General features: G+C 70.6%; 6 protein-coding genes across 9 annotated transcripts; 2 read left to right on the plus strand and 4 right to left on the minus strand.

Annotated features, from left to right (window-relative positions):
* Window positions 1-1217: 1217 nt before the first annotated feature.
* CRTC2 (CREB regulated transcription coactivator 2) lies at window positions 1218-13536 on the minus strand. Of its 2 annotated transcripts, XM_075176201.1 has the most exons (14): window positions 13324-13536; window positions 9230-9331; window positions 8796-8914; window positions 8527-8586; window positions 6938-7006; window positions 5484-5587; window positions 5203-5232; window positions 4933-5012; window positions 4688-4737; window positions 4286-4530; window positions 3235-3683; window positions 2443-2736; window positions 2177-2351; window positions 1218-2066 (listed from the first exon to the last, which is right to left on the minus strand). In XM_075176201.1, exons 1-14 carry the CDS (start codon window positions 13498-13500, stop codon window positions 1858-1860), a joined length of 2163 nt encoding a protein of 720 aa, XP_075032302.1. In that variant the 5' UTR covers window positions 13501-13536; the 3' UTR covers window positions 1218-1857. The 2 variants fall into 2 exon arrangements, with proteins under 2 accessions (XP_075032302.1, XP_075032303.1); XM_075176202.1 differs by lacking the exon at window positions 5203-5232.
* Window positions 13537-14172: 636 nt separating this feature from the next.
* On the minus strand, window positions 14173-17598 carry SLC39A1 (solute carrier family 39 member 1). Its single transcript, XM_075176204.1, has 4 exons — window positions 17528-17598; window positions 16818-17098; window positions 15987-16117; window positions 14173-15210 (listed from the first exon to the last, which is right to left on the minus strand). Exons 2-4 carry the CDS (start codon window positions 16996-16998, stop codon window positions 14584-14586), a joined length of 939 nt encoding a protein of 312 aa, XP_075032305.1. The 5' UTR covers window positions 16999-17098; window positions 17528-17598; the 3' UTR covers window positions 14173-14583.
* Window positions 17599-18065: 467 nt separating this feature from the next.
* CREB3L4 (cAMP responsive element binding protein 3 like 4) lies at window positions 18066-20443 on the plus strand. The gene is given in 9 exon segments (XM_075176203.1): window positions 18066-18444; window positions 18582-18846; window positions 18849-19030; window positions 19118-19195; window positions 19273-19379; window positions 19523-19591; window positions 19693-19768; window positions 19856-19952; window positions 20044-20443. Coding segments are annotated over 9 exon segments (1248 nt in total). The 5' UTR covers window positions 18066-18315; the 3' UTR covers window positions 20289-20443.
* A 122-nt stretch (window positions 20444-20565) lies between these two features.
* JTB (jumping translocation breakpoint) lies at window positions 20566-21819 on the minus strand. Its single transcript, XM_075176207.1, has 5 exons — window positions 21621-21819; window positions 21496-21536; window positions 21302-21387; window positions 21100-21179; window positions 20566-20971 (listed from the first exon to the last, which is right to left on the minus strand). Exons 1-5 carry the CDS (start codon window positions 21695-21697, stop codon window positions 20815-20817), a joined length of 441 nt encoding a protein of 146 aa, XP_075032308.1. The 5' UTR covers window positions 21698-21819; the 3' UTR covers window positions 20566-20814.
* RAB13 (RAB13, member RAS oncogene family) lies at window positions 20566-24517 on the minus strand. 3 transcript variants are annotated; one of them, XR_012677635.1, is made up of 11 exons: window positions 24309-24516; window positions 23281-23341; window positions 23142-23202; window positions 22925-23002; window positions 22764-22853; window positions 22597-22662; window positions 22415-22465; window positions 21496-21536; window positions 21302-21387; window positions 21100-21179; window positions 20566-20971 (listed from the first exon to the last, which is right to left on the minus strand). XR_012677635.1 is itself a non-coding variant. In XM_075176205.1 (8 exons), exons 1-8 carry the CDS (start codon window positions 24430-24432, stop codon window positions 22254-22256), a joined length of 606 nt encoding a protein of 201 aa, XP_075032306.1. In that variant the 5' UTR covers window positions 24433-24516; the 3' UTR covers window positions 22080-22253. The 3 variants fall into 3 exon arrangements, 2 of the variants coding, with proteins under 2 accessions (XP_075032306.1, XP_075032307.1); XM_075176205.1 differs by lacking the exons at window positions 20566-20971; window positions 21100-21179; window positions 21302-21387; window positions 21496-21536 and adding an exon at window positions 22080-22328; XM_075176206.1 differs by lacking the exons at window positions 20566-20971; window positions 21100-21179; window positions 21302-21387; window positions 21496-21536; window positions 22597-22662 and adding an exon at window positions 22080-22328 and having other exon boundaries at window positions 24309-24517.
* A 196-nt stretch (window positions 24518-24713) lies between these two features.
* Window positions 24714-25898, plus strand: RPS27 (ribosomal protein S27). Its single transcript, XM_075176209.1, has 4 exons — window positions 24714-24820; window positions 25069-25177; window positions 25280-25390; window positions 25677-25898. The coding sequence occupies exons 1-4, from the start codon at window positions 24815-24817 to the stop codon at window positions 25703-25705; spliced, it is 255 nt and encodes an 84-aa protein (XP_075032310.1). The 5' UTR covers window positions 24714-24814; the 3' UTR covers window positions 25706-25898.
* Window positions 25899-26243: the final 345 nt, after the last annotated feature.

Below are 26243 nucleotides of genomic sequence, written 5' to 3' on the forward strand. Positions count from 1 at the left end.
CCCTCAGGACCCCCAGAAGCTCCCAGGACTCCCCCAGAAGCTGCCAGGACCCCCCCAGAACCCCCTCAGGACCCCCAGAAGCTCCCAGGATCACCCAAGACGCCCCCAGCACCCCGAGAAGCTGCCAGGATCCTCCCAGGACCCCCCCCCAGGACCCCCAAAAACTGCCAGGATCCACCCAGGCTCCACCAGCACCCCCAGAGGCTGCCAGAATCCCTCCAGAAGCCCCCCAACACCCCGAGAAGCTGCCAGAATCCCCCCAGGAACGCCTCAGGACCCCCCAGGACCCCCAGGTGCTGCCAGGATCTCCCCTAGAACACCCCTAGCACCCCCAGAAGGTGCCAGGATCCACCCCCGACCCCCCCAGGCATATCTAGAAGCTGCCACGATCCTCCCAGACCCCCCCAAACAGCCCCAGAAGCTGCAGGAACCCACCCAGGATCCTTCCAGCACCCCAGGAGCTGCCAGCAACCCCCCAGAACACCCCCAGGACCCCCCAGCAGCCCCTGAAGCTGCAAGAATCCCCCCAGGACCCACCCAGGACCGCCCAGCACCCCCAAAAGCTGCCAGGATCCCTCCAGGACCCCCAAGGACCCCCCAGGACCCCCAGAAGCTGCCAAAATCCCCACAGGACCGAGCACACCCAGCAGCTGCCAGGATCCCCCCAGGACCCCCCCCCAACACCCCCAAAAGCTGCCAGGATGCTGCCAGGATGCCCCCAGGACCCCCCCAGGAACGCCCAGCAGACCCTGAAGCTGCCAGAATCCCCCAGCACCCCCAGAAGCTGCCAAGATCCCCCAAGATCCCCCCATCACCCCGAGAAGCTGTCAGGATCGCGCCACGACCCCCCCCAGAACCCCCCAGTACCCCCAGAATCTGTCAGGATCCCCCCAGCACCCCCCAGGGACCCCTCCTAGCACCCCCAAGACCTTTAAGAACCCCTGAAGCTCCCCATGGCCACCCTACCCCCCCTTCCTCCAGCACCCCCAGGAACTACAGGAACCCCACTGCAGACACCCCCCCCCCAGTAAGGGACCCCAGACCAAAGGGCCGGACCGGGCCGGGGGGGGGCTGGAGCAGCTGAACCCCCTCTGTGCCCTCCAAACCCCCCCACCTGGGGAGGCCGAGGAGCTCAGGGGCTCCCCCCAGCCTTACTGGGGGGGGGGGGGGGGGTGGCCCCCCCCCCCCCACGTAATCAGCCACACACCGTCACAGGGGGCATTTAATTAACATATAATATATTTTAAAAAATAATAATAATAATAAATCACTCTGGCTCCCTCCCGGGCACAGGGGGGAACGCGGGTCCTGGGCCCCCAGGTCCCCCCGCCCACAGACGGGGCCCCCGCGCTCCCCCTGCTCTGGGGGGTATTGGGGGGGGGCAAAGTTACAAGTGCTTTCTACACGTCCCGCGGGGTCCCCGGCAGCTGGGTAAGGTGGGGGGGGGCTGGGGGTACATACGGGGCGCAGCTGGAGGGGGGGAGAGCGGGATTTCTCCTTAAACATGATGATTAGCCAGGAAAAAAAAAAAAAAAAAAGCAGCGGCCCCCCCGCACCCCCCCCGGGGGTCTCTACCTACGGGGTTATGTACAGCCGCCCCCGGGGGGGCCGGGAGCCCCCTCTCCGCCGGGGTTTGGGGGTGCCGTGGGGCCGGAGAGCACCTGGCTCGCATCCCCCCCACCGCCTTCCCACCGGCGTCCCCCAGCCCCCTTCTCCGGGGAAGGAGCCGGCGGCGGCCCCACCGTTTTACCGGCAAAAAAAAGTGAAAAAGGGATGTGGGGGGAAACTTGGGGTCCGGAGATGGGGGGAGGGGGGTGTCCGCGGGCGGGTGGGGGTGCTGGCGGAGCCCCTGGCCCCTCACTGGAGGCGGTCGGTGCGGAAGGAGTCCTCGACGGCCGGGTCGGTGAGCAGGGCGTAGGGGTCGCTCAGCATGTTCAGTCCGTCCAGGGTGAGGGGTTCGATTTTCAGATCCTCCTCCAGCCCCAACGCCGCCGCGTCCACCTCGAAGCCGGGAACGCCGGCCAGCGCCGTCGCGATCTCCTTGGAGATGCCGGGGGGAGAATCCCCTATGGGGAGGGGGATGGGGAAAAACAGGGCGGGTTCAGGGGTTCAGCACCCCCCGTGTGACATCCTGCTCCCCGCGGGGGGGGGCTGCCGGTGCCCCCTGCCCACCCACCTGTGAGGATGATGTTGGGGATGGGGCCGTGGCGGCTGCAGTTGCTCAGGTTTTGCCGGTTGAGGACGTGGGGGTCGTAGGCGCCCTCGGTTGGGGGGTAGCTCAGGGTCCCCAGCTCCTCGGGGAAGCCGCCGCTGTTACCGGTGGGGCTTTCCCCCATCCCGAACTGCTCAAACTGCGGGGAGAGGCGGGTTATGGGGACAACACATCCCCGCTGTCCCCCCAGTGTCCCCCCCCCCCACCGTCCCTGACCCCGGAGCACTCACGCTGCCCAAGCCGAAGTCGCTCAGGGGCTGTCCCAGCTGCTGCTGCTGCTGCAGGGAGGCGTTAGGCTGGTAGTGGGGGGCGTACGGGCGCTGCGCGGCCCCGCTGGGCGGCACCGGCGGCGGTGGGGGCCGCGCCGGCGGGGCGGGGGGCAGTGCCGGCTGCGGGGGGGACTGCACGGGTTGGTGCAGGGCTTTCTGGCTGGGCTGGGACTGCAGGAGCAGGCCGGGCTGGCTGTAGGAGTACGGCGGGAGTCGCTGGTCGGCCGGCAGCTTGCTGGTGTCCAGGGGCACCCCCTGCGGATAGAGAGGAAAGCGGGGGGGGGGGGGCGTCAGCCTGCACCCACCCCGGCGCCCGCCAGGATCCGGCCCCTCTGCTCAGTGTCCCGGTGCCCCCGGCTCCGCCAGCCCCCCCGGTGCATCCCCCAGCACCGGCAGCGGGTTGGGGAGACCACGGCCATCCGGGAGACCCCCGGATTTCAGCCCCGCCGGCAGCACCCGGCGCCGAAACCCTGCACCCAGCACCCGCCGCGGGCCGGGCTCCCCCCTCCGGAGCGGGAACCCGGGGTGGGGGAGCCCCGGCTGGGACGCGCCGCGTGTGTCCCCCCCCGCCCCATCCTCGACCGCGCGGAGCTCCCTCCCGGCGGGGAGGGGTCCGCGGGCTGGGACGGGGGGGGCTTCCCTGGCACGTGGCTGCGATGAGGATGGAAACGAGACAAGAGAGAAGTGGAGGGAGGAGGAGACGGAGGCGAGCGCGCGGCGCGGGGGCCGGCGCGGGCGATGGACCATGCATACCTGGGTGATGGAGGACAATGTGGGTGACATTGTTGGTGAGAACTGTTTGGGGTGCTGCCTTCTGGAGTCGCCACCCATTGGGAGGGTGAGGGGGCTGAGCGGGACCCGTCGGCGGGGCGAGGTGTTTATGGACGCCTGCACCATGGGGGCGTAGGAAGAGCCGCTCAAGCCGGAGGGCAGGCTGGGGTTGCTGGGGGAGGACTGGATGGGCTGGCTGCGGGGGGACGTGGGGAGGGAGGGGTTGCTGAGCGAGGAGGAGAGGGAGGAGGGCAGGGACTGGTTGGAGAGCGAGGAAGGGATGGAGGAGCTGCTTTGGGAGGACTGGAGCGAGGGGTTGCTGAGGGAAGACTGGAGCGAGGGGCTTCGCAGGGAGGCCTGGAGGTTGGGATTGCTAAGCGAGGACTGCAGGGACGGGTTACTCAGGGAGCTCTGCATAGGTGAGGTAAGTCCTGTGGGGACAAAAAAGAAGAGACACCACCGTTACCCACGGAATCGCCCCGCGCCCCAGGCTCTCCTCCCCGGGCCGGGCCGGGCTGGGGCTCCCCGTCTGCCCCGGGTGGGATGGAAGGTGACGGAGGCGACCAAAAACAATGGAGACAGAGACAGAAACACACACACGCACCCCGGGAACGGGACCGGCGGCGGCGCAGGATGCTCCGGCTCGGCAAGCGGAAGGTGCCGGGGCAGGAGCGGGACGGGCGGCGGGCTCCCCACCGGGGCCACCATCTCACACCCCCACGGGACCCCAGGATGCCGTCGGACCCCGCAGCTCTCCCCACCCTGCTCCCAGGCTGCGGCATCTCCGTCCCAGGCCAGGATCGCCCGGAGAGGCCGATTTCTGCCACAGCCGGCACCGGGATGTCAGCCGGGGGGTTCCCATCTCCCCCGGCCCCACCGAGCCCCCGCTGCCGGCAGCTCCCCACCACGGGGGACCCTCTCTTGGCTCCCCGCGCCGGCCCCGTGTGTCTCGGCGGCCGGTCCGGCCACCCCAAGACGTCGGCTCCGGCGTCTCCCTGCCCGCCGGCGGCGGCGGGACGTGGCCAGCCCTCACCTGGTGAGTCGTAGCCCGTCCCCAGGCCCATGCTGCCGCTGATGCCCAGGTGCGTCATGGTGTTGGCCAGGTTGCTGGTGCTGTTGCCCCCGCTCAGGCTGGGGTAGGCGGTCTCGTCCGGGTCGAGGGGGGTGGGCAGCGGGGAGGGGAAGTGCAGGTTGGTGAGGTCGGGAAGGGAACCGCCCGTGTTGAGGGCCGAGGGGATGAGGGGGACGCTGGCAGGCTGATCCGGGGATGGAAATATGCTGGGGGAAAGACAGACACGCTCAGCGTGGGGACGCCGCTGCCTCCTCCAGCGTCCCCCTCCCCAGCAGCCCGGCCCCCCGGCTCCAGCCCCTTTTCCGCAGCTGCTCACGGGCTCGGGCTGCCCAGCCGTGCCCCCGAGCCCAGCCCAGGACTTACTGGATCCCAGGGACTTCGCAGGAGCGCGGACGGGCCGAGGACGACGAGAGCTGCAAAATCAAAGAGGAATGAAGCGAGGCCGGGATGCTGAACCTGCGCCCCCCCCAACCCCGGGCCAGCCGCGGTTTGAGGGCAGGAAGGAGCCCGAGCCACCCCGGTGTCGCAACACCCGGCGGGCAGGAAGCAGGCAGCCGGGGCAGGGGGACGCAGGGGTGACTTCCTCGCGGTCCTTCCTCTGCACCCACCTTCTTGGTGTCCCAGGGCTTCAGCGAATGCTTGTTGTCGTCGAAGGTCTCTTCGATGGGAGGCACTTGGAAAAGAAACACTGGGGGGGGGGAGCAGAGGGTCAGCGCGGGGAAGAGCGGCACAGCCCACCCGCATCCACCCCGGGGTCACTCGCCACAGAGGGGTCCCCGGCCACTGGCCCCCCACACCCCACCCGCTGCCCCGACTCTTTGAAGAGGGGGGGCACACGGCTCCGTGCCGGGCTCGGTGCCACGCTGCCGGGCGCTCACCTTTACTGTCCGCGTCCCCGTCCAGAAAACCTGCAAGAGAGCAGGCGACCGTCAGCCGCAGCACGTGGGGACACGGGGGACATCGGCCAGCACCGCGGGGCGGAGGCAGGAAGGGGCGGCCGTGACCCCGCTGCGGAGGGACGGGGCTCCACACGGTCCCCCCCCGCCCCAGAGTCCTCGAGGGGCGGCAGGGTCCCGGGGGTCCCGAGGCAGCCGGGCGGAGGTGGGGAGCGGCGGGGAGCTGTGGGGGAAAGGAGGGTGCGGAGGGAGGGGACGCTCACCGCTCCGGCGGCCGGGCGGCGGGGCGCCCTGCGAGGGGCCCAGGTACGCGTCCTGGGGGTTGGGGTTCATCACGCTCGTGTGAAGCGCCGAGTCGGAATTTGTTCTAATCGGAAAAGGAAAGGAGATCGTCAGGCGGGCCCGGGCTCGGCCCTCGCCCCCCACCCCATTTACAGCCCCCCACGGTCAGCCCCGGCCCCGGGACGGTGGGCGAGGGCCGGGCCAGGGCAGCAGGCAAAAAAGGGGAAGAGCAGGGGGAGGAAGGGAAGGAGAACACGGGGGCTTTCGCTGGAGGAACAACCACCTCCTTCAAAGGCCTCCGCGTCCGACGCTCGCCGTGCCCTGGAGGCAATGCCAAGGGGCTCTGCGGGGACCCCGTCCCCTTCCGCCAGCCCTGCCCTCCCCTCCCCACGCGATGCTCTAGTGGGGTCCCTCACCCCGCGCTTCCAGACACGCTGGGGCTTGCTCCGGCCCCGTCTCCTCCGAGGGACGGCTCTGCCACCACCGCCAAGGCCCCGGAGCCCTCGCCACCCCTGGCACGGGGGAAGATGGCCCCCCCCGGGACCCTTTGTTTCCCCCAGGGGCCCTGGAGGGGCTGGGGGCAGAGGACCCAGGGATATTACACCCATTGTGTTCCCAATTAGTTGGTCTGAAGCGGATGAGCTCGGGGAGGGGCTGGGAAAAGGCTGCTCGAGCTAATGACGCGTCCTGGGACCGCACAAGGGGGATATTGTTCAGCTGCGGCGCAGCTGGGAGGCAGGAAGCTCCCCCCACCGCCCATGGGACGCAGCCCCCTCCCGCGCGGGGCCCAGCCGGGGAGCGATGGGCGCCCGCCCGCGGCACGGCCAGGGCCCCGTTGCCCGCACCGAATCCCGGGAGCAAAGCCACGGCTCTCCGGGGCTGGCAGGGGCAGCTCCTCCCTGTGCCCAAGCCCGGCCGCGGGCTCAGACCCCACGGGGAAGCCGCTGCTCCGTCACCTCGCCGGGCTCCCGAGAGGGGGCCCGATTCCCCGGGGCTGCGCTGGCTCCCGCTTCTTGTGCCGTGCCGGGGTGAAACCAAGCAGCCGCGGCGGCGGGCAGAGCCAGGTCCTTGTCCCGGGAGCCAGCACCGAGCCAGGGCAGCCCTGGGGGACACCCTGCCCTGCATCCAGGAGCCCCGTGCCCCCAAAAGCAGCTCCTCGGGGAGCTCGGAGTGGCTGCGGGACCACACAGGAGGCACGAGGGCTGCACCAAGCCCGGGGTGCGCAGGGCCACCTCCTCCCCGCGGTCCCCAGGGCCACCTCCACCCCAGGGATCCCCCCGTTCAGCGGCCGGCACAGCCTGGAGACCCCTTCCCTTCTCCTGGGGGACTGGAGTTGCTCCAAGCAGGGCCGTGCCCGCCCTGGGGGTCCTGGGGAAGGGCTGGAGCTCAGCTTAGAGACAGGGAGAGAGAGAAAAGGGAATCAAAAATCATTCACCTGTTGAGAGCCGACGGCAGCCGGAACAAATGTCCTTTCTCCATAGGAAAGTTACCCCAAGGCATGGTCCTTTGCAAGGAGAAACAGCAGGGTTATTTGGGGGGGCGAGGGAGGGGGCGCGGGGGGCACGGCCCCACGGCAGGGAGGGTTAGCAGTGGGGAGGCCAAGGGCAGCAGGAGGAGGCAGACGGCTGGGGACAAGCTGGGGTGTCTCCGCCGGCCCCGAGGGACACCCCTCGGCGTGGGGTCGGGGCTGATCCGTGACATCCTCACCCCTATCCTTTCCCTTAGCCCGCAGCCCAGACACCGCAGTGATGGACCCAAAAACACGGCCACAGCCAAGACTGTTTCAATCTTGAGGTTCCCGTGAAAGCACCCGTTTGGAAGATGGATGAAAGTCCCCCCCTGAGCCTGGGACGAGGAATTTGCAGCGGGATTCACAGCAAGATGCTCCTGGGGCCGGCTCCCCAGAGCCTGAGGCCCTGCAGGGAGGGCGGCCGTGCTCACTGCAGGGAGGTTTTGACACAACCTCTTCTTTCGGGGAAAAAAGCCAAGGCTTTGCCCCAGGAGGTCAGGGAGGACGGCGGAGAGGGCAGCCGACGGTTGGGGTTGGACACGGGAAGATGTGCCGGGGGACGAGGCCGCGGCCCTCGCGCTCTGGACTGACCGGCGCCGAGGCTCATGGCGGGGGACAAAGTGCAAGACACAACACGAACCTCCAGCAGAGCCCTGGCCTCGCGTGGCACAGCCGTGTCCCCACCGGACCGGGGAGAAGGGGCACGCAGGGCCCCTCAGGCTCCCGGCACACCGAGACGGCAGCCGAGCCGCACCGGGCAGCGAGGCAGGGACACGGCAGGAGCGTCGGCAGCGAGTCCCCGCCGGGGAAGGAGAGCTGTGCCCAGCACAGCGCTTCAGAGGAAGGGCAGCCTTGAAAATAAAGCCCAGGAGCCCCGAGCGACCTCTAAAAGGGCTGAGCCGCACCGAGCTGAGCCCGGACGGCTCCTGCGCGGAGCCGCAGCTCACCGGGACCTCCGTGGGATGGAGCCGATGCTCGGGGCGCGCTCGGGCTTGGCCAGCCAGCCCCATCCTTGCCTGCCCCCGGGGCCAAGAGCCGGAGCACGCAGGGGCTCGGCCGCCCGGTGATTCACCTCGGGCGGGATCCCTCTTCCCCCCGCCACAGCGGGCGGATGCCGCCCCGCGTGCCGGCGCTGGCTCTTTTGGACACGATAAAATCGTTCCTCCTTAAAAATTCCCCTTCTGCGGGACGGTGCAGGCAGCACCCAAAATCAGAGAGGTGGGAGACCTCCCAGCCCCGCTCCTGGTATCTCAGCGTTTCTCTCTGCCCACCCCCAGGCCCGGTTTCTCCCCCGCGGAGTGGTAAGGGAGGCCGAGTAAATCCCCCCGGGAGAGCTGCCCGTTGCGAGGAACCCTCCGGCGCTGGGCTCCCGCCAGCCTGCCCGTTTCCAAACCTCCGGGTGCTCTTTAACGCAGAGCGAGCCCTGGCGACCCCGCAGACGGGGGGAGGCAGCGAGCTGGAAACCAGCAGCCGGAAAACAAATACCGGGAGCCAAGAAAACGCGGGGTCTTTACCTCCTCCAGCTGGGCTCGGGCGGAGGCGACAGGTAGGTCGGTCCGTAGGGAGAGCTGTCGATGTGAGGGGCACGTTAAGGGCCAAACGGAGAGCGAGGGGCCGAGCAGCCGGCGGGCAGGCACCTAACGCAGCCAGGCCAGGGCAGCACGCGTGGCTAATCCCAAAGAGACGGGCACTGGGGGCACTGGGATCGGGAGAGGAGCCCCAACGGCGGGAGGTAAGGACGCCTACCCCCGCCGACGGGGCAGGAGGGAACGGGACGAAGGATATCTGTCGGACGTATCGGCGAAGGGGGGACATCATCCGGCGCGGGTCCCGCTGCACTCGCTCCACCAGGCCGTGGTGCCGGGTGCTGCGCGTGGAGTCCAGCGGCGATTGCAAAGGGCCCTGCGGGGAGGAGACACCGGGGTGAGCCCCCCGCCCGTCTGCGAGGGAAGGGGTCTCGGGATCAGCCCTCCTCAACCGCCCCGTCGCTGGGGGGACGGAGCTGGGGCCAGGCAAGGGGATTAGAGGAGAACGTCCCCTCGTCCCCATCCGTCCCCAACAGCAGCCCGCGCCACGGCCCTTCCTCCCCCTCCCCGACACCCCCTCCCGAGTCCTGACGCAGCTCCTGATCCCCCTCCCCAAGGCACCGACGGCGGCAGCCGCTGTGCTACAGGGGGGCAGCCCCCCCAAACGGCCGGCAGAGCGGGTGCCGCTCACCTGGAAGTCGGAGACACCGCTGCCGATCTGGTTGACGTTGGGCAGGGAGCCGCTGTAGTAGGGTCCCCGGCTGTGCGCCAGCCTCAGCTTCTGGGCCTGCAGCTGGGCCAGGGGAGGGGAGGTAGGTCAGGGGGGGCCAGCAGGCACCCCAGGGTGCTGGGGCTCCCCCGAACTGCCCCGTTACACCCGACACATCCCCGTCCCTATCCCGGCGGGTCATCCCCACGCTCGCCCTCCTGCAGCCGAGCCCCAAGCTTGCTCCACAGGCGGTATCGAGCCCCCGCCGTGTCCCACGGGAGGAGGTGGCCCCCGAGCGAGGCACATCCGACCCGGCCGGCCTCAGGAACCGCGCGGGAGCGGGCCAGGAGGGCTCGAGGTGCCGGCTACCTCTCTGCTTCAAAGCCACCAAGTGCGGAGGAGGCCCCACACGGGACTTTCCTCCCTCCGTGCGTGCTCCGGTGCAGGAAGGATGCTGAGCCCCCGCTGGGTTTAGCAGCCGGGAGCGAGGAAAGCCACATCTCTCCCGCAGGCTGCAGCACCCACATCCCTGGAGCAGAGGCTGAGCCCAGCGCTGCTCCCCCCCGAAGAGCCCCCGTGCCCACCCGAGAGGGCTCTGGGCTCCCTGGGCGCCGGCGGTCGGTGCCTCAGCTCGTCCCCTTCGAGCCGGAGGTGCTGGGTTTTCCAGCAAGCACCTCATCCACACCAAAGACAGTCCTGGGGCTGCCAGCAACCCCAGTGCCACAGCCCAAAAACCGGGGGAGATCCCAGCCTGGGGCCGGGGCTCCGGCAGGGCGAGCAGGAAGGGCTGCCGGCTTGGCCCGGCACGGCAGCGCAGACTCCCGGCGCTGCTCAAGGCCGAGGGAAGGAGTCACGGCAAACCGCAGACGGTAGATAACCGGGTCCGGGCATCCACCCCCTGCGCTCGCCGGCGGAGCAAAACCCCACAGCAGAGGAGAGCCGGGGTCCCGGGGCAGCACCAGCACCGAGCCGGGATCCCGGGGCAGCACCAGCACCAAGCCGGGGTCCCGGGGCAGCACCAGCACCGAGCCGGGGTCCCGGGGCAGCACCAGCACCGAGCTGGCGGCGAAAGCCCCCTCCTGCCGACCCGGGCCGGGGTTTGACCCGCCGTGAGCGGTGCAGACTTCCTCATCCCGACAGCAGCAGGAAGGCGCTCCGCTGCCCGCATCCCGGGAAAGGGCACGGCCCCCATCATCCCCCCCGGCACAAGGGGATGTCCCGTTTCCCCCCTCCAGCATCCCACCAGGAAAGGAGGGTTTCCCCGATCCCAACTCACGGAGCCAAGGCCAAGCGCATATGTATCCACCTTCCCTTCGAAGCCCGGGGGGTCCCCGAGCACCCCCGTGCACCGGCCAGCACCAGCGCTCGTTGGTCCTGGACAAACCCCGGGGAAAGAGGAGGTGAAGCACAAAAAGCAGCTCGGAAATGGGCTGCAGCCGGGAAACCTGTGACAGCAAATTCCCAAGACCAGCAAAATCCAGATCCAAGGGAAAAAAAAAAAAAAAGAAAAACAACCAAAAAAATGGGAGATTTAGTCAACAGCTGGCTGCGCTGGCACTGCAGGATTAGTGCGAGGAGTTGCGCTGGGGCTTAAGGTCTTGGGATCCTGCTCTGTTCTCCGAGCCAGGGTCCCTGCGGGAGCCGGCAGAGCCAGACGAGGCCGAAATCAGGCAGCAGCTCACAAGCAGCCAGAAAAAACTCCAGGAAACACGAAGCGAAGCTTGAGGGGCTGCTAGATCCCCGCGGCGGGAGCGGGGCACCCCAGAGCTGGGCAGCAGCCCCCCCCAGCTGCCTCTCCCCCGCCAAGGAGCCACGAAACGGAGGCACAAGCTGCCGGCGCGACGGCCGCTGCCTGCTCCTTGTCTGCAGCCCTGTGGGCAACGACGGAGGGGATCCCCAGGGCCGGGACCCCCCTTGCGACCAGCTCCTGTCCCAGGCCGTGCTGTTCTGCGCCTCTGCGGGGCTGCCGGTCCCACGTGCGGGCAATGAACTCCCGGAGGAAGCGTCCCGGGGCAGGGATTAGCGGGGAGGACAGTCCTGCTGCCTCTCCCCCCGCTTTGCTGCTCATTAACCAGCTGTTTACTGTGCAAACACGGTGCGGGAGGCTCCAGCCCGCTCCCAAACTCACCGGCGATGCGCAGGTCGCGGCTCCCGCCTGCCGTCCCGGCGAGAGAAGGGACAAAACCTCCGGAGAGATGTCCCCGCTCGGGAGCCCTGCCTGCACCCCGGGGACGGGGATGCTCTTGGCTCGGCAGGGAGAGCTGCATGTCGCTCCCTTGGGATCGGCGGGACGCTGTCCCCGTCACCCTCCCGGCGACAGCCTCGGCTGCGTGGATGTCAAGTCACCGCTGCCTCGACAGACCTGGGGTGCCAGCGGGGCTCTCTGACCCAAACACCCCCTTTTTTGAAGGCCTGATGGATTTTGTTCCCCTTTTCTCCCTGTCCTGCCGACCCCAAGTGCAGGGTGGCACTCGAACCTCCCCGTCAGCGGTCCCTGTCACCTGCGAGAGCCTCTCCGTGTCTCCGGCTCCCTCGACTCCGCACTCCTCTCCCCTCGCTTATCCATCCCGCATCCCCGCCGGGAAGGACGGCGCTGGCTGCCGGACCCCACGGCTGCCGGCACAGCGACCCGCGGCACTGCAGAGCCCCATCGCCGGGGCTGGCACAACCCGCCTCACCGGGAGCTGCAGTCTGGCCAAACCCTGATCGTGGCAAACGGCAATCCCCGCCGACTCCTCGGGGCCGGCACAAAGCGAAACGCAAACCGGAGCCGACCGTCTCCTCTCGACGGCTTCCCCCGCCTGGGAAACCACGCTCCTGGAGACATGCCGTGGCATTCCCGGCCTCCCCACTCGGCTGCCAGCCCCCCAGCACCCCAGAGCAGCCCTCCTGCCACCGAGGTCCCTCTGAGAAGCCCTCGGGAGACAACGATTCCCCCAGAAGCTGCCAAACGGGGCAGTTTTGGCGGCTTAGATGCGGCGTGCTCATCCGCGCTCCCAACGCTACGTTTTCTCAGGCTCCGGCCAAGCTAAATTTAAGCGTCTCTAGGGATGAAGCATCCGCCGCTTCCCGCGGGAGCCGGCCGCATCGGTGGGAAGGACCAACCCAACCCTCCTGAGGGTCCCCGGTGCTCAGGCACAGACCCCCCCGAGCCCCGGGGCCGGCGGAGGATCGCCCGGCGGAGGCAACGCAGGGCCCTAACACGGTAGGAGCCCGTCCCAGAGCCGCGGGCACGGCGATCCCCTCCTCGCCCCCACGGCAAGAGCCCCGGCAAACCCTCAGGTGCCGCAGGCGGCGAGTCGCTTTTTCCACCCGGTCGCCGGGACGTGCGCTCGGAAGCGGAGGAGGCGCACGGCGCGCGCCGGGACCCACGCAACGGCGGCCACGGGCCGGAGCGAGCCACGTGCGAACCCTTGCCGAGAAACCCGTGGCCAAAAAAAATAAATCAAAATAAACCCACAGGAAGGAGAAGCAGGGTGCAAGCGGGCACCCGGAGAAAGAGCATTTCTCGGTGGGGGGGCCCTTCCCGGCCCCTCCGCACCCCCCAGCACCCCAAACACAGACCCAGCCCCAAGCCTCGGGGTGATGCCCCATCCAGTCCCATCTCCTCTGCACCCCCAAACCCCCCCCCCCAGCCCCTTCGGGCACCCGCCTGAGCCCCCCAGCTCCCTCCGCACCTCCGGACCCCCCACCCACCCTGCACCCCCAGCGGAGCCCCCGGCCCCCCGCTACCCCACGAGAAACCCCCCTCCTCCTGCACCCCCGAACGCCTCCCCTTAACCCCGAGTCCCCCGCACCCCCACACCCCTCACACAGCCCCCGGCCCCCTCTAACGCCCCCCCCCCAGACCTTCACTCAGCCTCCGGCCCCCTCACAGTCCCCCCCGGCCCCTCACAGCCCCTCCTCGCCCCTCACAGCCCCCCCTCGCCCCTCACAGCCCCCCCGGCCCGCCCCAGCCCCCGGCCCCCCTCACAGCCCCCGGCCCCCCCCCAGGCCCCGGTCCCCCTCACAGCCTCCGGCCCCCCCGGGCCCGTCGCGCATCCGGCGGGGGGGGAGGCCGCGGCGGCGCTGCTCACCCGGGTGGAGCAGATCTCCATCATCACCTCCTCGAAGGCCGCCGTCTCCTCCGCCTGCCGCTGCTTCTGCAGCGCGATCTTCTCGCTGAACTTCCGTGGGTTAGAAGCACCGGCACCGGCCGAGGAACCCGCACCGGGCCCGGGCCCGGGCCCGGCCCCCGCGCCCGCCGCCGCCATCTTCCCTGCTCGGGCCGCTCCGGCCGCCGCCGCCGCCGCCGCCGCCGCCGCGCGGGGCAGGCTGGGGCGGGGAGTCCGCGGGCCGGGCGCCGCCGCTGGGCAGCAGCGGTGCGGGGGGACTACAACTCCCAGCAGCCCCCGCGGCGCCCCCGCAAGGGGCGCTGGGAAATGGAGTCCCCGGCCTCCCGCCTCCCCCCGCCCCCCAGGAGGGGGCGCCCCCGCCGCGCGCGGGGCGGTGGGGGGGGCCGGGCCCGACTACAACTCCCGGCGTGCACCGCGCGGCCTCCGCCCTCCGCCGGGGTGGGGCGGGGCTGGGGGCGGGGCGAGGGGGTAACTGGAGGGTGGGGCCGGGGGCAGCGTTGCATGGGGCGGGGGGGGGGGGGACCACAATGGGGGACTCGGAGGGGCAGGAGGGCAAATGCTGCAGGGGTTAGAGCTGGGGGGGCAATACTGGGGGGGTACAGCAGGGTCACACCCCCCCCCATGGCTGGGAACAGAGCAGACCCTCCCCTACCCCCCAAAATTGGAGTGGCCTGGACCCCCCCAGCCCATACAGGTCCAGTGGGGGGGGCGCTGTGACCCCCCCCAGGCATCGTCATGTGTGTCCCCCCCCAAATATTGCGGCCCCCCTCCCAGCACCACCCCCCCCATCCCAGGCAGAGGCAGCACCATCGGGTCCGGTCCTTTATTTGCTTCATCCAACACCTCTCCCCGGCTGGGGGGGCCGGGGAGGAGCGGGGGGCACCAGAGGGGGGCCGGGGCTGCGACCCCCGGGGTGCCCACCCACCCTGTAAAGGCACTTGTGGGTGTGAGGGGGGACAAACACACTCACCCCCCCCGGCCTGGTGTCCCGCGGGGGGGACAGCACCATTCCCCCTATGCAGATGGGGAAACTGAGGCACGGGAAGGGGCTGGTGGGGGTCCCCCGGCGGGCAGACACCCCCCCCCGGGGTGCACAGGGGGGCTGGGGACAGCCCCTGGAGCGGCACTTTGGCACTTGCACGGAGGAGGGGGTGCAGAGGGGAAGCCCCTTCCCCGGGGTCCTGCATGGGGGGGATCCCCCCACCCCAGCAAGGGGATGTCTCAGATCTTGATGAAGAGGATGGCGGTGACGAGGGCGAAGCCGGCGAGGAGCAGGATGACTTTGGGGACGCGATGCTGGGGGACCCCCAGTTCCTGGGGCAGGATCTCCAGGAAGGTGATGTAGAGGAAGGTCCCGGTCGCCAACCCCTCCAGCACCCCCCGGCACAGCCGTTGCCGCGGCCCCGCGCCCGCCGCCACCGCCGTCCCCAACCCTACGCCCAAGGGTGACATCATGGCGAAGAGGACCAAGCAGGCGACCACCGCCGGCGGGCGCAGGCGACCCCGCAGCAGCTTCAGCGCCAGGCTGAAGGCCACGGCGCATTTGTGCAGCAGCAGGGCCAGGCAGACGCGCAGCACGGCCCCCTCCGCCTCCTGCAGCCCCAGCGCCAGCCCCTCCAGCACGGCGTGCAGCGCCAGCGCCAGCACCAGCAACCCGGCGCGGACGGCGCTCCGGGCACCGGGAACGGGGGGCTGCGGCGAAGGGGTTTGGATGGAATTGGTGGGAAGCAGAGCTCGCGTTTCCTCCGGGATGGACGACGGCTCCCGCTGCGCCAGCGCGACCTGCTCCAGCACCAGCACCAGGAAGAAGCCCATGGCCAGGATGAACTCCGGCAAGGGGAACTGCAGCTGGGGAGGGGGGGAAAGGGGGCTCAGGACCTGCCTGCACCCAGCCCTGCCTGCACCCAGCCCTGCCTGCACCCGGCCCTGCCGGCCCCGGGGAAGGAAGCCGGAGGCGGTGGCTGCCGGGAAGCCGTGGGCAGAGGGAGGATCTTTCCATGAGTCACGGCTGGACACGAGGGCCTCCCGGCTGGCCTGGCCCCACCGTCCCCTCCCGGCTGCTGCGCCGCCAGCTCCCTCCGCACTGTCCCATCCCCACTGTCCTCGTCCCCGCTGTCTCAGCCCCACTGTCCCCGTCCCCGCTGTCCCATCCCCACCATCCTCATCCCCACCGTCCCATTCCCACCGTCCCCCTTCCTGCCATCCCCCCAACACTGTCCCATCCCCACCGTCTTGTCCCCACCGTCCCCCTCCCCACCACCCCATCCTCTCATCCCCCTCCCTTCCATCCCATCCCCGCTGTCCCCCTCCCTGCTGTCCCATCCCCGCAGTCCCCTCCCCACCATCCCCCTCCCCACAGCCCCACACCCACCATCCCTTCCCCGCTGTCCCCATCCCCCTCCCCACCACCCAGTCCCCACCATCCCCTCCCCACTGTCCCCCCCCAGCGGTCCCCTCCCCACTGTCCCAGCACAACTGCCCCCCCCTGCACCCAGCCGGAGCTGCTGACCCTGATCCCGATCCTGGGGACAAGGACACCAGGAAGCCCCTGGGGCAGAGCCGGGGTCCCCCCAGGCAGGGTCCCCCGGCGGGGGCAGGACGCCGGGGGGGTCCCGGGCGCTCACCGTGACGCGCAGCCCCTCCAGCGCCGCGCTGATGCTGGCCAGGTAGTCGGGCAGGAGGTCGAGCAGGCAGGTGGCCAGGAAGACGCCGCCGGCGAAGCAGCTCACCAGGCTGAGCACTGGGCTGCGGGCGTCTGCGGGGTGCAGGGGGGCTGAGACCCCCACTGAGACCCCCACCACAGCCCCACACCCCAGGACCCACCAGGCCCTTTGGGGTCAGCCCTACCCCAGGGGACAGCCTTGTCCCCAGCCTGTCCTGGACCCCCGGGACTCCCCAGACCCCCCCCAGACCCCCTGGACCCCCCATGCCCCCAAAAGCCCCCAATCCCCTGGGATCCCCCAGACCCCCAAAACCCCCCCAAGCCCCCAGGATGCCCCAGACCCTTGAGATCCCTGGACCCTCCCAGACTGCCTGGGACACCCCGAACCCCCGGGATCCCCCAGACCCCTCAGACCCCCCAGACCCTCCGGACACCCTCAGGCCCCCAAAACCCCCCTAATCCCTGGGTTGCCCCAGACCCCCCAGACCCCCCGAACCCCCCAGGCCCCCGAAACCCCCCGAGCTCCCAGGATACCCCAGACCCCCCAGACCCTCCAGACCCCCTCAGGCCCCGAAAACCCTCCGAGCCCCCGGGATACCCCAGACCCCCTCAGGCCCCCGAAACCCCCCGAGCCCCCGGGATACCCCAGACCCCTCGGACCCCCCAGACCCTCCAGACACCCTCAGGCCCCCAAAACCCCCCGAGCCCCCGGGATACCCCAGACCCCCTCAGGCCCCCGAAACCCCCCGAGCCCCCGGGATACCCCAGACCGCCCGACCCCCCCCGGCCGTACCGGCGGGGCTCGGGGGCTGCCGGAAGCAGCAGAGCGGGGCGAGGCCGCAGGCGAGGGGCAGCAGCAGCAGCAGCACCAGCGAGCCCAGCTTCGCCTCCAGGCCGGGCGGGGGGCGCGGCGCCGTCCCGGGACTCCAGGCCAGCTCCTCCGCCCCGGGCCCGGGCCCGCTTCCCGCCGCCATCCCGCCCGGGCTCCGGTGCGGGACCTCAATGCCCACCACGGGGGAAGCTCCGACCCGCCGCCGCCTCGACCGCGCTTTGCATCGCCGGGGCGAACCGGAGCTACGGCGGGACGGGACGGGACGGGACCGTCAGAGCGGCCGGTGCCGCCTCCCGGCCCCGGTGACTCACAGACCCCTCCCGCGGGCACCGATCCCCCCCGTCCCGGGGCCCTCGGTGTCCAGAGCACCGCGGCGGGTTGGGACGGGGATCTTCGGGGGCCGCGGGGTGGCCCGGGGGAGCGGGGCAGCGCTCCGGTAACGGCACAGGGGGTTGGCGGACCAGCCCCGGGGACCGGGATCAAGGGCCAGGACCAGGATCGAGGACCGGGATCAAGGATCAGGATCAAGGACCGGGACCGGGATCAAGGACCGGGACCAGGATTGAGGACCGGGACCGAGGACCGGGACCGAGGACCGGACCGGGGTTGAGGATCCCGTCCCGGTCCCGGTGTCCCCCCCGTCGTCCCCCCCCCCCCCCCCCCGCACTCACCGCTCGCTACATTGTATCCGCGCGTCCTCCGCGTTCCACAGGGCGGAGCCGGCACCGCGCGTCGCAGCCAATAGCGCCGCGGAAAACCCCCTACTGTGCCGTTGAGTGACGCGCGTCGCAGCCAATAGAAAACGAGGGAACCGGGCACGGTGCCCCTGCCCCGGGAACGCGCGGCGGCGCGCACACGTGTCCGGCTCCGCCGGGGCGGGTCGGTCCCGTCGCCCCCCCGCTCCCCCCCGGGGCCCCGTTACCGGGAGGGCACCGGCCCGGGCCTGGAGCCACCGTCGGCTGCAGCGAAGCGGCTCCCGCGACCGGTCCCGGTTCCCCCGCGGAACCGCTGCCTGCTGCTCCCCGGTGCCTCCGGGACGCGGTACCGGGGCAGCCTCAGCCCGGCTCTCCCCGGTACCCCGGCCGGGCCCTCTGTGCCCCCCTGGTCGAGGCGTGGGGGGGGGGGCCGGGGCCACACCGGGGGCGGGGAGCCCGGCCCTCCGACCGGTGTGAGGCTGCGGGGGTGGGACTTGGCTGGGCTTGCCCAGGATACCGGAGATCCTGGTGCACGGCCCCGGGAGCGGGCGGAGGCGGCTGCGCAACCGGGGAACCAAGGTGGGGGCCGGGGCACCCCGAGGAGCGTGAGAGGGGGAGGCCTGGGAGCCCATCGCCGCTGCGTCGGGGCACGGAGCCGGCAGAGGGTCCCCCCGAACCCCAGTGGGATCTGACGGGAGCAGCACCCACCACACCCGGCCCGGGAGGGTCCCCCGGCACCCCCCGCTCGCCCTCCAGCCCAGGTGATGGAGCCGGAGCTCCTGGACGCTCTCCTGGAGCCACGGGATGGGCTCTGCCCCGGCAGCGTCTTTCCCGATCCCCCCTTCTCCGGCTCGGAGCCGGCCTTCGAGGGCTGGACGCTCCCCGAGGACGGCGTGAGTGGGTGTCGAAGGGGGAGCGGGGCAGGGAAGAGCCCCCCGAGGGACGCCACGGCCCAGGGGGGTTCCACGGGACCCCTCGGGGTCCCCATCTCCCCCTGGCGTGTCCCCTGCCAGCGTCCCTCCGGCCACAGGGGTGCAAAGCCGAGGAGCTGCTGCGGCTGACGGCGAACCCCAACGACGTCTGCGGCCTGGGCGGCCACCTCGCCTCCCCGGGTGGCCGCCTCGCCTCCCCGGGTGGCCGCAGCTCCCAGGACGCCAGCCCGGAGCCGCCCCCCACCGCCGCCACCACCACCCCCCCCCTCTACGAGGTGGTCTGCGACCTCAGCACCCCCCTGCACGGCACCGTCGTCTCCATCCAGCTGGGTCAGTGGGGTTGGGCCCGCAGCAGGGCTCAGCCCGGGGGGCCGCATCCTGCCAGCGCGGCGCAGGGCAGGGAGCGGAGCGGCGCCCCGGGTTAGGGCAGGCAGGACATGGCCGCCTCTCCCCCCCCCTTGCAGACGACTGGTTGTGCCCCGCGCTGCTCCCCGGCTCCTGCATCATTAACGAGCTGCCCCCCACCCCGCAGGCGCCCAGCCCCGCGGTGAGTCCCCGCAGCCCCCCCACCCCTGTGTCCCCACGCTGCCGGGCACCCCCAGCCCGTCCCCACGCGCGTCCCATCTCTCGGCAGCTGCGCCTGACCGAGGAGGAGAAGCGGCTGCTGGCGCAGGAGGGGGTGACGCTGCCCAGCACCCTGCCCCTCACCCAGGTGCGCGGGGGGGGAGCCCGGGGGGGGTGACTGGGGGGCGGTGTGGGGCAGGGCTCACCCCCCCCCGGCACCCCCAGGCCGAGGAGCGGATCCTTAAGAAGGTGAGGAGAAAGATCCGGAACAAGCAGTCGGCGCAGGACAGCCGGCGGAGGAAGAAGGAGTACCTGGATGGGCTGGAGAGCAGGTGGGTGCCGGCGGCACCGCGAGCCGGCACGTCCCCGGCACCCCAGGGCACCCCCGGCACGTCCCTGGCATCCCAGGGCACCCCCGGCACGTCCCCGGCACCCCAGGGCACCCCCTCACTTGCCCTCATCTCTGCCCGGGTAGGGTGGCCGCGTGCTCAGCCCAGAACCAGGAGCTTCGGAAGAAAATCCAGGAGCTGGAGAAGCACAACGGGTGAGCGCGGCACGGGGCGCCGCGGCGGGCACAGTGCCGGGGTGAGCGAGGGAGGGGGGGGGGGCAGCAGGTCAGGCGCTCGCCGACCCCTCGTCCCGCAGGTCCCTGCTGCGGCAGCTGCAGGCGCTGATCCAGCGGACGTCCAACAAGGCCGCCCAGACCAGCACCTGCGTCCTGGTACGGCACGCGCAGCGCGGCACGGCGGGCACGCCGGCGTCCCCCGGCACCGCTCGGGGGCACACGGTTCCTGTCCCTCCCCGACAGATCCTGCTCTTCTCCCTGGGACTCATCCTCTTCCCCAGCTACAGCCCCTTCCGCCGAGGCCCGGGGGGCAGCCGGGACGGCGACAGGCCCACCGGAGGTAACGGGGAGGCTGCGGGAGCCCCGGGGGGGGCGGCTGCAGCTCCCCCCCGCCCCAGCGCTGCCCACCCTGGCGTTCCCTGTTCCCACAGTGATTTCCAGGAACATCCTGACCCGGGGGGAGCCGCTGGGACTGGCCGGAGAAGCCCCATTCCCTGCACCAGGGTGGCTATGGCTGGAAGAGCCAGGACCTGCAACTGCAGAAGAAGACGGAGCTGAGGGGGGGCGTGGGGATGGGAGACCCCCCCCGGGCAGGGAGCTGGGCACCAACTCCTCAGGCCAGGCCCCCTCAGGGGACGTGGGGGCAGCAAAACGGGGACACGGGGACGAGATGTGACAGCAGAGAGCAGCCCCTGCTTTGGGGGCCGCCCTGGGGTGGGGGGGACACCCAGCCCGGCCCGGGCAGGGGGTGCTGGGTGTCCCCCCGGCTTCAGCTCCATGCATCGGTGAATAAACGCGCGCCTGGTTTGCACCCCAACCCAGAGGGTTTGGTGCTGCCTGGGGTGGGAGTGTGGGAGACAGGGATCCCCCCGCCCAGGGCTCCAAGGGGGGAGCGGAGCCGGCAGCACAGCCCTGCGTCACTCCCATCCTCCCGGGGACAAACACCAGCATCGTTCCGGTGACAACGATCAGGATTTATTACGCACCGCGCTCCCCAGGGCCCCCCCCGCACGGGCAGGGCACCCCTCAGCTGGTCCCACGGGACGTCCCGGTGGCATCCAAGGCAGCGGAGAGTAGCTCCCAACAGGACTCCAAGTTCACAGAGCAGGGCAGGGCCTGCCCCAGGCACCCATTCCTCCTCCCACCCCAGTTGGGAGCAGGCGGGCGAGCAGATTCCTCCGCTCCAGGGCAGCCGGGCTCTGCTAAATGGACTCGATCTGCTTGCGGACCTTCTCCAGGGCCTTCCTGTCCAGCACGCGCTGGCGACAAACCACCAGCACCGCAAAGACGGCGGCAACGCACATCATGGTGCCCACGAACCTCCAGAAAACGTGCGCCTCCATCACTGCGGAGCGACAGCTGCACCCGCGGGGAGAGTTAGGAACCCCGGAGGGAACAGCCTCAGCCCCAGATCCCACCCCGTCTCCCCCTGCGACCTCCCAGGGGCTCACAGCTGCCCTGTGCCCCCCGCCCAGGCCCGCACCCACCTCTTGAACTCGTCCCTGTTGGAGGTGGCACAGTTGATCTTCTCAATGAAGCCCGTGGGGCTGCAGGCCGGTATCGTCTTCTGCAACCCAGAGGGGCCTGTCAGAGGCCGAGCCGGGGCTGGACCTGCCCCCCCGACCCCGCCAGCACCGGGCAGGGCACAGCGTGGCCCAGCCCGCCGGGTAAGGGGCTGAGCACACTCACCGCCTGGAAGCTGGAGCAGCGGGCGCACTCCTGTGCCACCACGAAGTCCTCCACCCGCCAGCACGGCGTGGCCGCCACTGGGCTCGCTGCGGAGAGAGCGCGGCCGATGAGTGCGGGCCTAGCCAGGAACCCTCCGCGCCCGGCCCGAGCCTCTCGGCCCCCCGCTGCCCCGCCGAGCCCGGCCCCGCACCTACCCGAGCGCCTCTCATCGCTCGCCGCCATCGCCGCCGCCGGCCTGTGGAGAGAGCACAGACGCCGTGAGGGCCGGGCCAGGCCGGGCCGAGACAGGCCGCACCTCACCCCCCGGCCGCCCGCTCACCGCAGGCCGCAGACCAGGGCGCCCAGGAGAACGTAGAGGGCGCAGCGGCGCGGCGCGGCGGGGCCACGGGGCCCCATCGGCGCGGCGGAACTACCGGGCCGGGCCCTGCTCCTCTGGCAGCGCCGCCATCTTGAGGCGCAGGGGCCGCTGGGAGAAGCGGGGGACGACGGGAAGGGCGGTGGCAGCGAGGGGCGGTGCCTGGGCAGGAGGCGGGGCTGCGACGGGGCGGAGTCTGGTGCGAGGGCGGGGCTTGAGGGACGGGGCGTGATTTGAGCGAAGGGGCGTGGCTTTCAGCGAACAGGAGCGGTTTGTGAAGGGCGTGGTTTTCAGCGAGGGGGCGTGGCTTCGCACGGCCCCGGCGCGCCCCGGGCGCTCGCCCCCCCCGCCCCGCTCCCGGTTCCCCCCGCCGGGCCCGTCACCCCCCCCCCACCGCGTCCCCAACAGAGACACCGGAGACGGTGCAAGGCACAAGCTGGGCTTTATGGCACGAGGTGCGGACCGGGGGGGTCAGCCCTCCACCCCCCGCCCCGCTCCGGCCGGGAGCCCCCCCCCGCCCCCGACTCCCGGAGAGGCGCCCGCGCTGCCCCGGGGCAGGCGGGGGGAGCGGCGGCGGCGGCGGGGGGAGCGATGGCCCTACAGCAGGGAGCATTTACTCCCGGCCTTCCTCGGGGGGCCGGGCTCCAACAGGGGCCTGCTGCTGCTGGGGGCCTGGAAGAGGGAGGGGAGGGGGTCAGGGGGGGCCGGAGCAGGGGGGGGTGTCCCTCGCCCGGTTCCCCCCCCCCGGCCCCACTCACCGCTTTCCGGGAGGATTTCTGCAGGATGTCCCGCGCCAGCGTGCTGAAGGCCTGGGGAGAGGGGAGAGTCAGTGGGGACAGCGCCCGGGGACCCCTCCAGGGACAGGGGACCTCCCCCTCCGTGCCGCTCCCATTGGGGGGGTGCGTGACCCCCCCCCCCCCGCATCTGGGGCCCCCCTCACCTCCTCCACGTTCACGCTGGACTTGGCGCTGGTCTCGAAGAAGCGGATCCCGTGCTCCTTCGCCAGCTGCGGGACAAAGGGGCCCCCCCTTTAACCCGGGTACGGGGGGGGGGGAGCCCCCTCAAGCCCCACGGTGCCCCCCCCAGCCCCACGGTGCCTCCCCCTACCTTCTCAGCCTCGTCCCGCTGCACTTTCCGCTTGCCCTCCATGTCGCACTTGTTGCCGATGAGGAGACGCTCGACCCCGGCAGAGGCATTCTGCAGGCAGGAGAGGACGGGCAGGACCCCCCCTCGGCCCCCCCGTGTCCCCAGCCCCGGTACACACCCACCTCCTTAATGCTTTTCATCCAGTTTTGGATATTCTCGAAGGATTTCTCATCGGTGATGTCGTACACCAGGATGATGCCCTGCCAGGACGGCGCAGTCAGTGGGGCAGGGACCCTCTGCCCCGGCTTGGGGGGTGTCTTGTCCCCAGGCAGCCACGGTGTCCCCCCCCCCCAGAGCTGTCCCAGCCCTTCTGGGGGCTGCCGGCACCCCCCTCCGTACCACGGCTCCGCGGTAATAGGCTGTTGTGATGGTTTTGAAGCGCTCTTGTCCCGCCGTGTCCCTGCGGGAGAGGCAGAGGAGGGGGGTGAGGGTGGGAAGCAGGGGGGGTCCCCAATTCCCCCCCCGCACACACACTTACCAGACCTGCAGCTTGATCTTCTTCCCATCGATGTCCACCGTCCGGATTTTGAAGTCGATCCCTGGGATGGGAGGAGAGAGACAGGGGCCGGTGATGCCAGGGCTGCACCAGCACTGGGAGGGGATGCCATAAACGGCTCCACTCCCAGCCCCGGTCTCCATTTTCCCAGTAACCATCTGGCATCCCGGGATGGGGGGAGGCAAAGTCCAGGCCCAGCACCGGCTGCAGTGGGTGGGAGAGGGTCACCGGTGTCCCCGAGCCCACCGGACACGGCATTCCTGCAGGATGGCATCACCCCGCAGGGCTGCCTGCGATGGGGCGGGGGGTGAGGGGGGAGAAGAGACAGTTGGAGCTGCCGGACTCCCCCATCAAGTCAACCGGCCCCAAAAGCTGGCAGATGCCACCCCTAAAAACTCCCCCGTCCCTGCACCCCCTCTCCGCTCAGCCCCATTTCAGGACACCCCGTTTCAGGGGCCGAAGTGGATGAGGAGGAGGAGGAGGAAGGGCTGGAGCAGCTGGGGGGCAGCCCCGGGGCTGGAGCCCCAGGCCGGGGGGGGTCATGGTGGGGTTTATGGCACGGGCCGGGCCGGGGCGGCTGCTCCAGGCTCAGGAAATGGCTTTACCAGCGCGGTGGAAACTCGGGGGAGGACGGGGCGGTGGGAACCGGGATCCCGGCTCGGTGGCGGCCACGGGGCAGGATCAGCGTCGAGCGGCGGCCGGCACCGCCGCACCGCGCCGGCTTCCTTCGCGATGCAGCCCCTGGAAATGGCTCAGACCCCCCGTTCGCCGGCCGGGCCGAGGCAGAGGGCTGCCCCGCGGCGCAGCCGCGTCCCCGGTGTCGTCCCCGTCCTCCCGCCGTCCCGCCGGGGTGCGGGCAGGGGAAGGAGAAGGGCGGCGAGCGACGAGCGCGGACCCGGCCGCCCCGGCCCGCGTCCGGCTGCGCTGGGGTGCGCGGGGGGGACCCGGCGGGGAGGGGAGGGGGTCCCGGTGAGTCCCGGGGGGGGTCCCCGGGGGTGCGGCTCACGCACCGATGGTGGAGATGTAGGTGCTGGTGAAGTTGTCCTCGGCGAAGCGGATGATGAGGCAGGTCTTGCCCACGCCGCTGTCCCCGATCAGCAGCAGCTTGAAGAGGTGGTCGTAGGCCTTGGCCATGGCCCCCGCCCGCCGCCGGGCCGCTCTCCCCCGCCACCGGGACCCGGCCCGGCCCCGGCCCCGGCCCGGCCCCGGACCGCCCCCACCCCCGGGCGGGGACTCGCCCCGAGCCCGGCCCCGCCTCCATGACGTCACCCCCCGTGACATCACGGCAGGGTTCACCCGACGTCACGACTCCCTCGCCCCCCCACCGGCGCCCCTCCCAAGATGGCGGCAGCACAAGCGACCTTCCCAAGATGGCCGCTCTCCCGCCGACCTTCCCAACATGGCGCCGCCCCGCGGCCGCGCCTCACTTCCGCCCGTGCGGGGAACCCCGCAGCGGATATAGCGGCTCCCGCTTCCGGTGTGGCCCCTTTTCGGTCGCGGCTGCCTCCACGCCAACATGCCCGTGAGTGCGGCACCGGGCCCGGCCCCGGGCCCGGCCCCCTTCCAGACCTGGGCGGGGCCCAGCGCCGCCGCACGGGAGGGAGGAAGGTGGCGGGGAAGGGAGGCGGACGCGGGCGGGCCCGGTTGTCGGCCCGGCGGGGTGGGCAGCGATCGCCGCCATCTCCACGGCGGGGGCCCCAAGATGGCGGCGGGTGGGTGAGTAGGGGGGGGAGGATGGAGGCCGGGCGGTAACCGGGCTTGTCCCCGCAGCTGGCGAAGGACCTGCTGCACCCTTCCCCTGAGGAGGAGAAGAGGAAGCACAAGAAGAAGCGGCTGGTGCAGAGCCCCAACTCCTACTTCATGGACGTCAAGTGCCCGGGTAGGGCGGCGGGCCGGGCCGGCGGGCGGGCCTACCCGCGGTGGAGGAGATCAGCGGGTCCCGGTGTCCCGGCCCCACTCAGAGCTCTCCCTTTCCCGGCAGGTTGCTACAAGATCACTACGGTGTTTAGCCACGCTCAGACCGTCGTTTTGTGCGTGGGTTGCTCGACCGTGTTGTGCCAGCCCACGGGGGGCAAGGCGAGGCTGACAGAAGGTGGGTAGCAGGCCCGGGGGGTGGGTTACGGCCCCCCGCGCCTCCTCGGGGGGCTCCCGGAGCGGTCTTTGAACCCGGGGTGGCTCTTCTGGGCTGGAAGATTATAAAAGCCACTCGGTTACGGGCAGTTTCAGCACTGGGGTGGTGCTTTTCTCTTAAAACAAGGCAAAACCTGCTGAATTTGGGCTGGTGAGACGAGGAAATCCCTGTACAGAAGGGATTTAAGGAGGCTGCGGTGTTTCTGACACCTCCGCTTATTTTTTTTTTGTTGTTTTCCCTTCCTCAGGCTGCTCTTTCAGACGAAAGCAGCACTAAGCGAAGGGAGCGGGGGATGGATGGGACTACTCGCACAGAGCGCAGGAGCAGGGGCTGCCGCCGCAGTGTCCGGGCCTGACCCCAGCGCGTGAGCAGGTGTCCACGGGAGGCCAACCACAAATGTGACTTTCCTACTGTCCTTGTAGCCCCACCCATCTTGCTGTCAATAAATTTTGGATAAAATACATACAAATCAGTTTGCTTTTAATGCTCTGATTCTTCGCTGTGAGAGAAGGGTGGTTTGGCAGTGGTTCTGAAGCTGTTTTGTGTCTCCCCCGGGTAGTTAAGTGATGGAAGTCGACAGGTATTAACCTTTGAACAAACGAAATGCTTCCTTTTATTCAGGCCAGAAGCAAAACCATCCCCACGTGCAGCGTAGGATCTCTCGCCGCTGTAATACTGCGTTCTCCGCGTGTAGGGATTTACTTCCCTCTGCTCCAGAGCCCCGGCTGAGTCCTGTTTCGTGCTGGGAACCTGCAGGAGGGTAGGAATCTCCTGCGAGGAGGGAAATACAGGGAGGCTGCTCTGAATGTCCGAG

Source organism: Calonectris borealis, chromosome 29 (assembly GCF_964195595.1).
Source record: "Calonectris borealis chromosome 29, bCalBor7.hap1.2, whole genome shotgun sequence".
NCBI classification, from domain to species: domain Eukaryota; kingdom Metazoa; phylum Chordata; class Aves; order Procellariiformes; family Procellariidae; genus Calonectris; species Calonectris borealis.

What these genes read in the sequence shown, in the direction of transcription:
- CRTC2 (XM_075176201.1), bottom strand. Translation starts at nt 13,500, where the DNA reads ATGGCGGCGGCGGGCGCGGGGGCCGGGCCCGGGCCCGGGCCCGGTGCG. An exon ending in TGGAGATCTGCTCCACCCGG is followed by an intron (nt 9,332 to 13,323) that starts GTGAGCAGCGCC and finishes CCCCTGGCCCAG; the next exon opens with CTGCAGGCCCAGAAGCTGAG. An exon ending in CATTGTCCTCCATCACCCAG is followed by an intron (nt 2,737 to 3,234) that starts GTATGCATGGTC and finishes CTCTATCCGCAG; the next exon opens with GGGGTGCCCCTGGACACCAG.
- SLC39A1 (XM_075176204.1), bottom strand. Translation starts at nt 16,998, where the DNA reads ATGGCGGCGGGAAGCGGGCCCGGGCCCGGGGCGGAGGAGCTGGCCTGG. An exon ending in GCAGCCCCCGAGCCCCGCCG is followed by an intron (nt 16,118 to 16,817) that starts GTACGGCCGGGG and finishes TGCACCCCGCAG; the next exon opens with ACGCCCGCAGCCCAGTGCTC. An exon ending in TGGAGGGGCTGCGCGTCACG is followed by an intron (nt 15,211 to 15,986) that starts GTGAGCGCCCGG and finishes CCCCCTCCCCAG; the next exon opens with CTGCAGTTCCCCTTGCCGGA.
- JTB (XM_075176207.1), bottom strand. Translation starts at nt 21,697, where the DNA reads ATGGGGCCCCGTGGCCCCGCCGCGCCGCGCCGCTGCGCCCTCTACGTT. An exon ending in GCTGCTCCAGCTTCCAGGCG is followed by an intron (nt 21,180 to 21,301) that starts GTGAGTGTGCTC and finishes TCTGGGTTGCAG; the next exon opens with AAGACGATACCGGCCTGCAG. An exon ending in AACAGGGACGAGTTCAAGAG is followed by an intron (nt 20,972 to 21,099) that starts GTGGGTGCGGGC and finishes CCGCGGGTGCAG; the next exon opens with CTGTCGCTCCGCAGTGATGG.
- RAB13 (XM_075176205.1), bottom strand. Translation starts at nt 24,432, where the DNA reads ATGGCCAAGGCCTACGACCACCTCTTCAAGCTGCTGCTGATCGGGGAC. An exon ending in GGATGAAAAGCATTAAGGAG is followed by an intron (nt 22,854 to 22,924) that starts GTGGGTGTGTAC and finishes TCCTGCCTGCAG; the next exon opens with AATGCCTCTGCCGGGGTCGA. An exon ending in AGAAATCCTCCCGGAAAGCG is followed by an intron (nt 22,329 to 22,414) that starts GTGAGTGGGGCC and finishes TCCCTCTTCCAG; the next exon opens with GCCCCCAGCAGCAGCAGGCC.
- RPS27 (XM_075176209.1), top strand. An exon ending in CATGGACGTCAAGTGCCCGG is followed by an intron (nt 25,178 to 25,279) that starts GTAGGGCGGCGG and finishes CTTTCCCGGCAG; the next exon opens with GTTGCTACAAGATCACTACG. An exon ending in CAAGGCGAGGCTGACAGAAG is followed by an intron (nt 25,391 to 25,676) that starts GTGGGTAGCAGG and finishes TCCCTTCCTCAG; the next exon opens with GCTGCTCTTTCAGACGAAAG.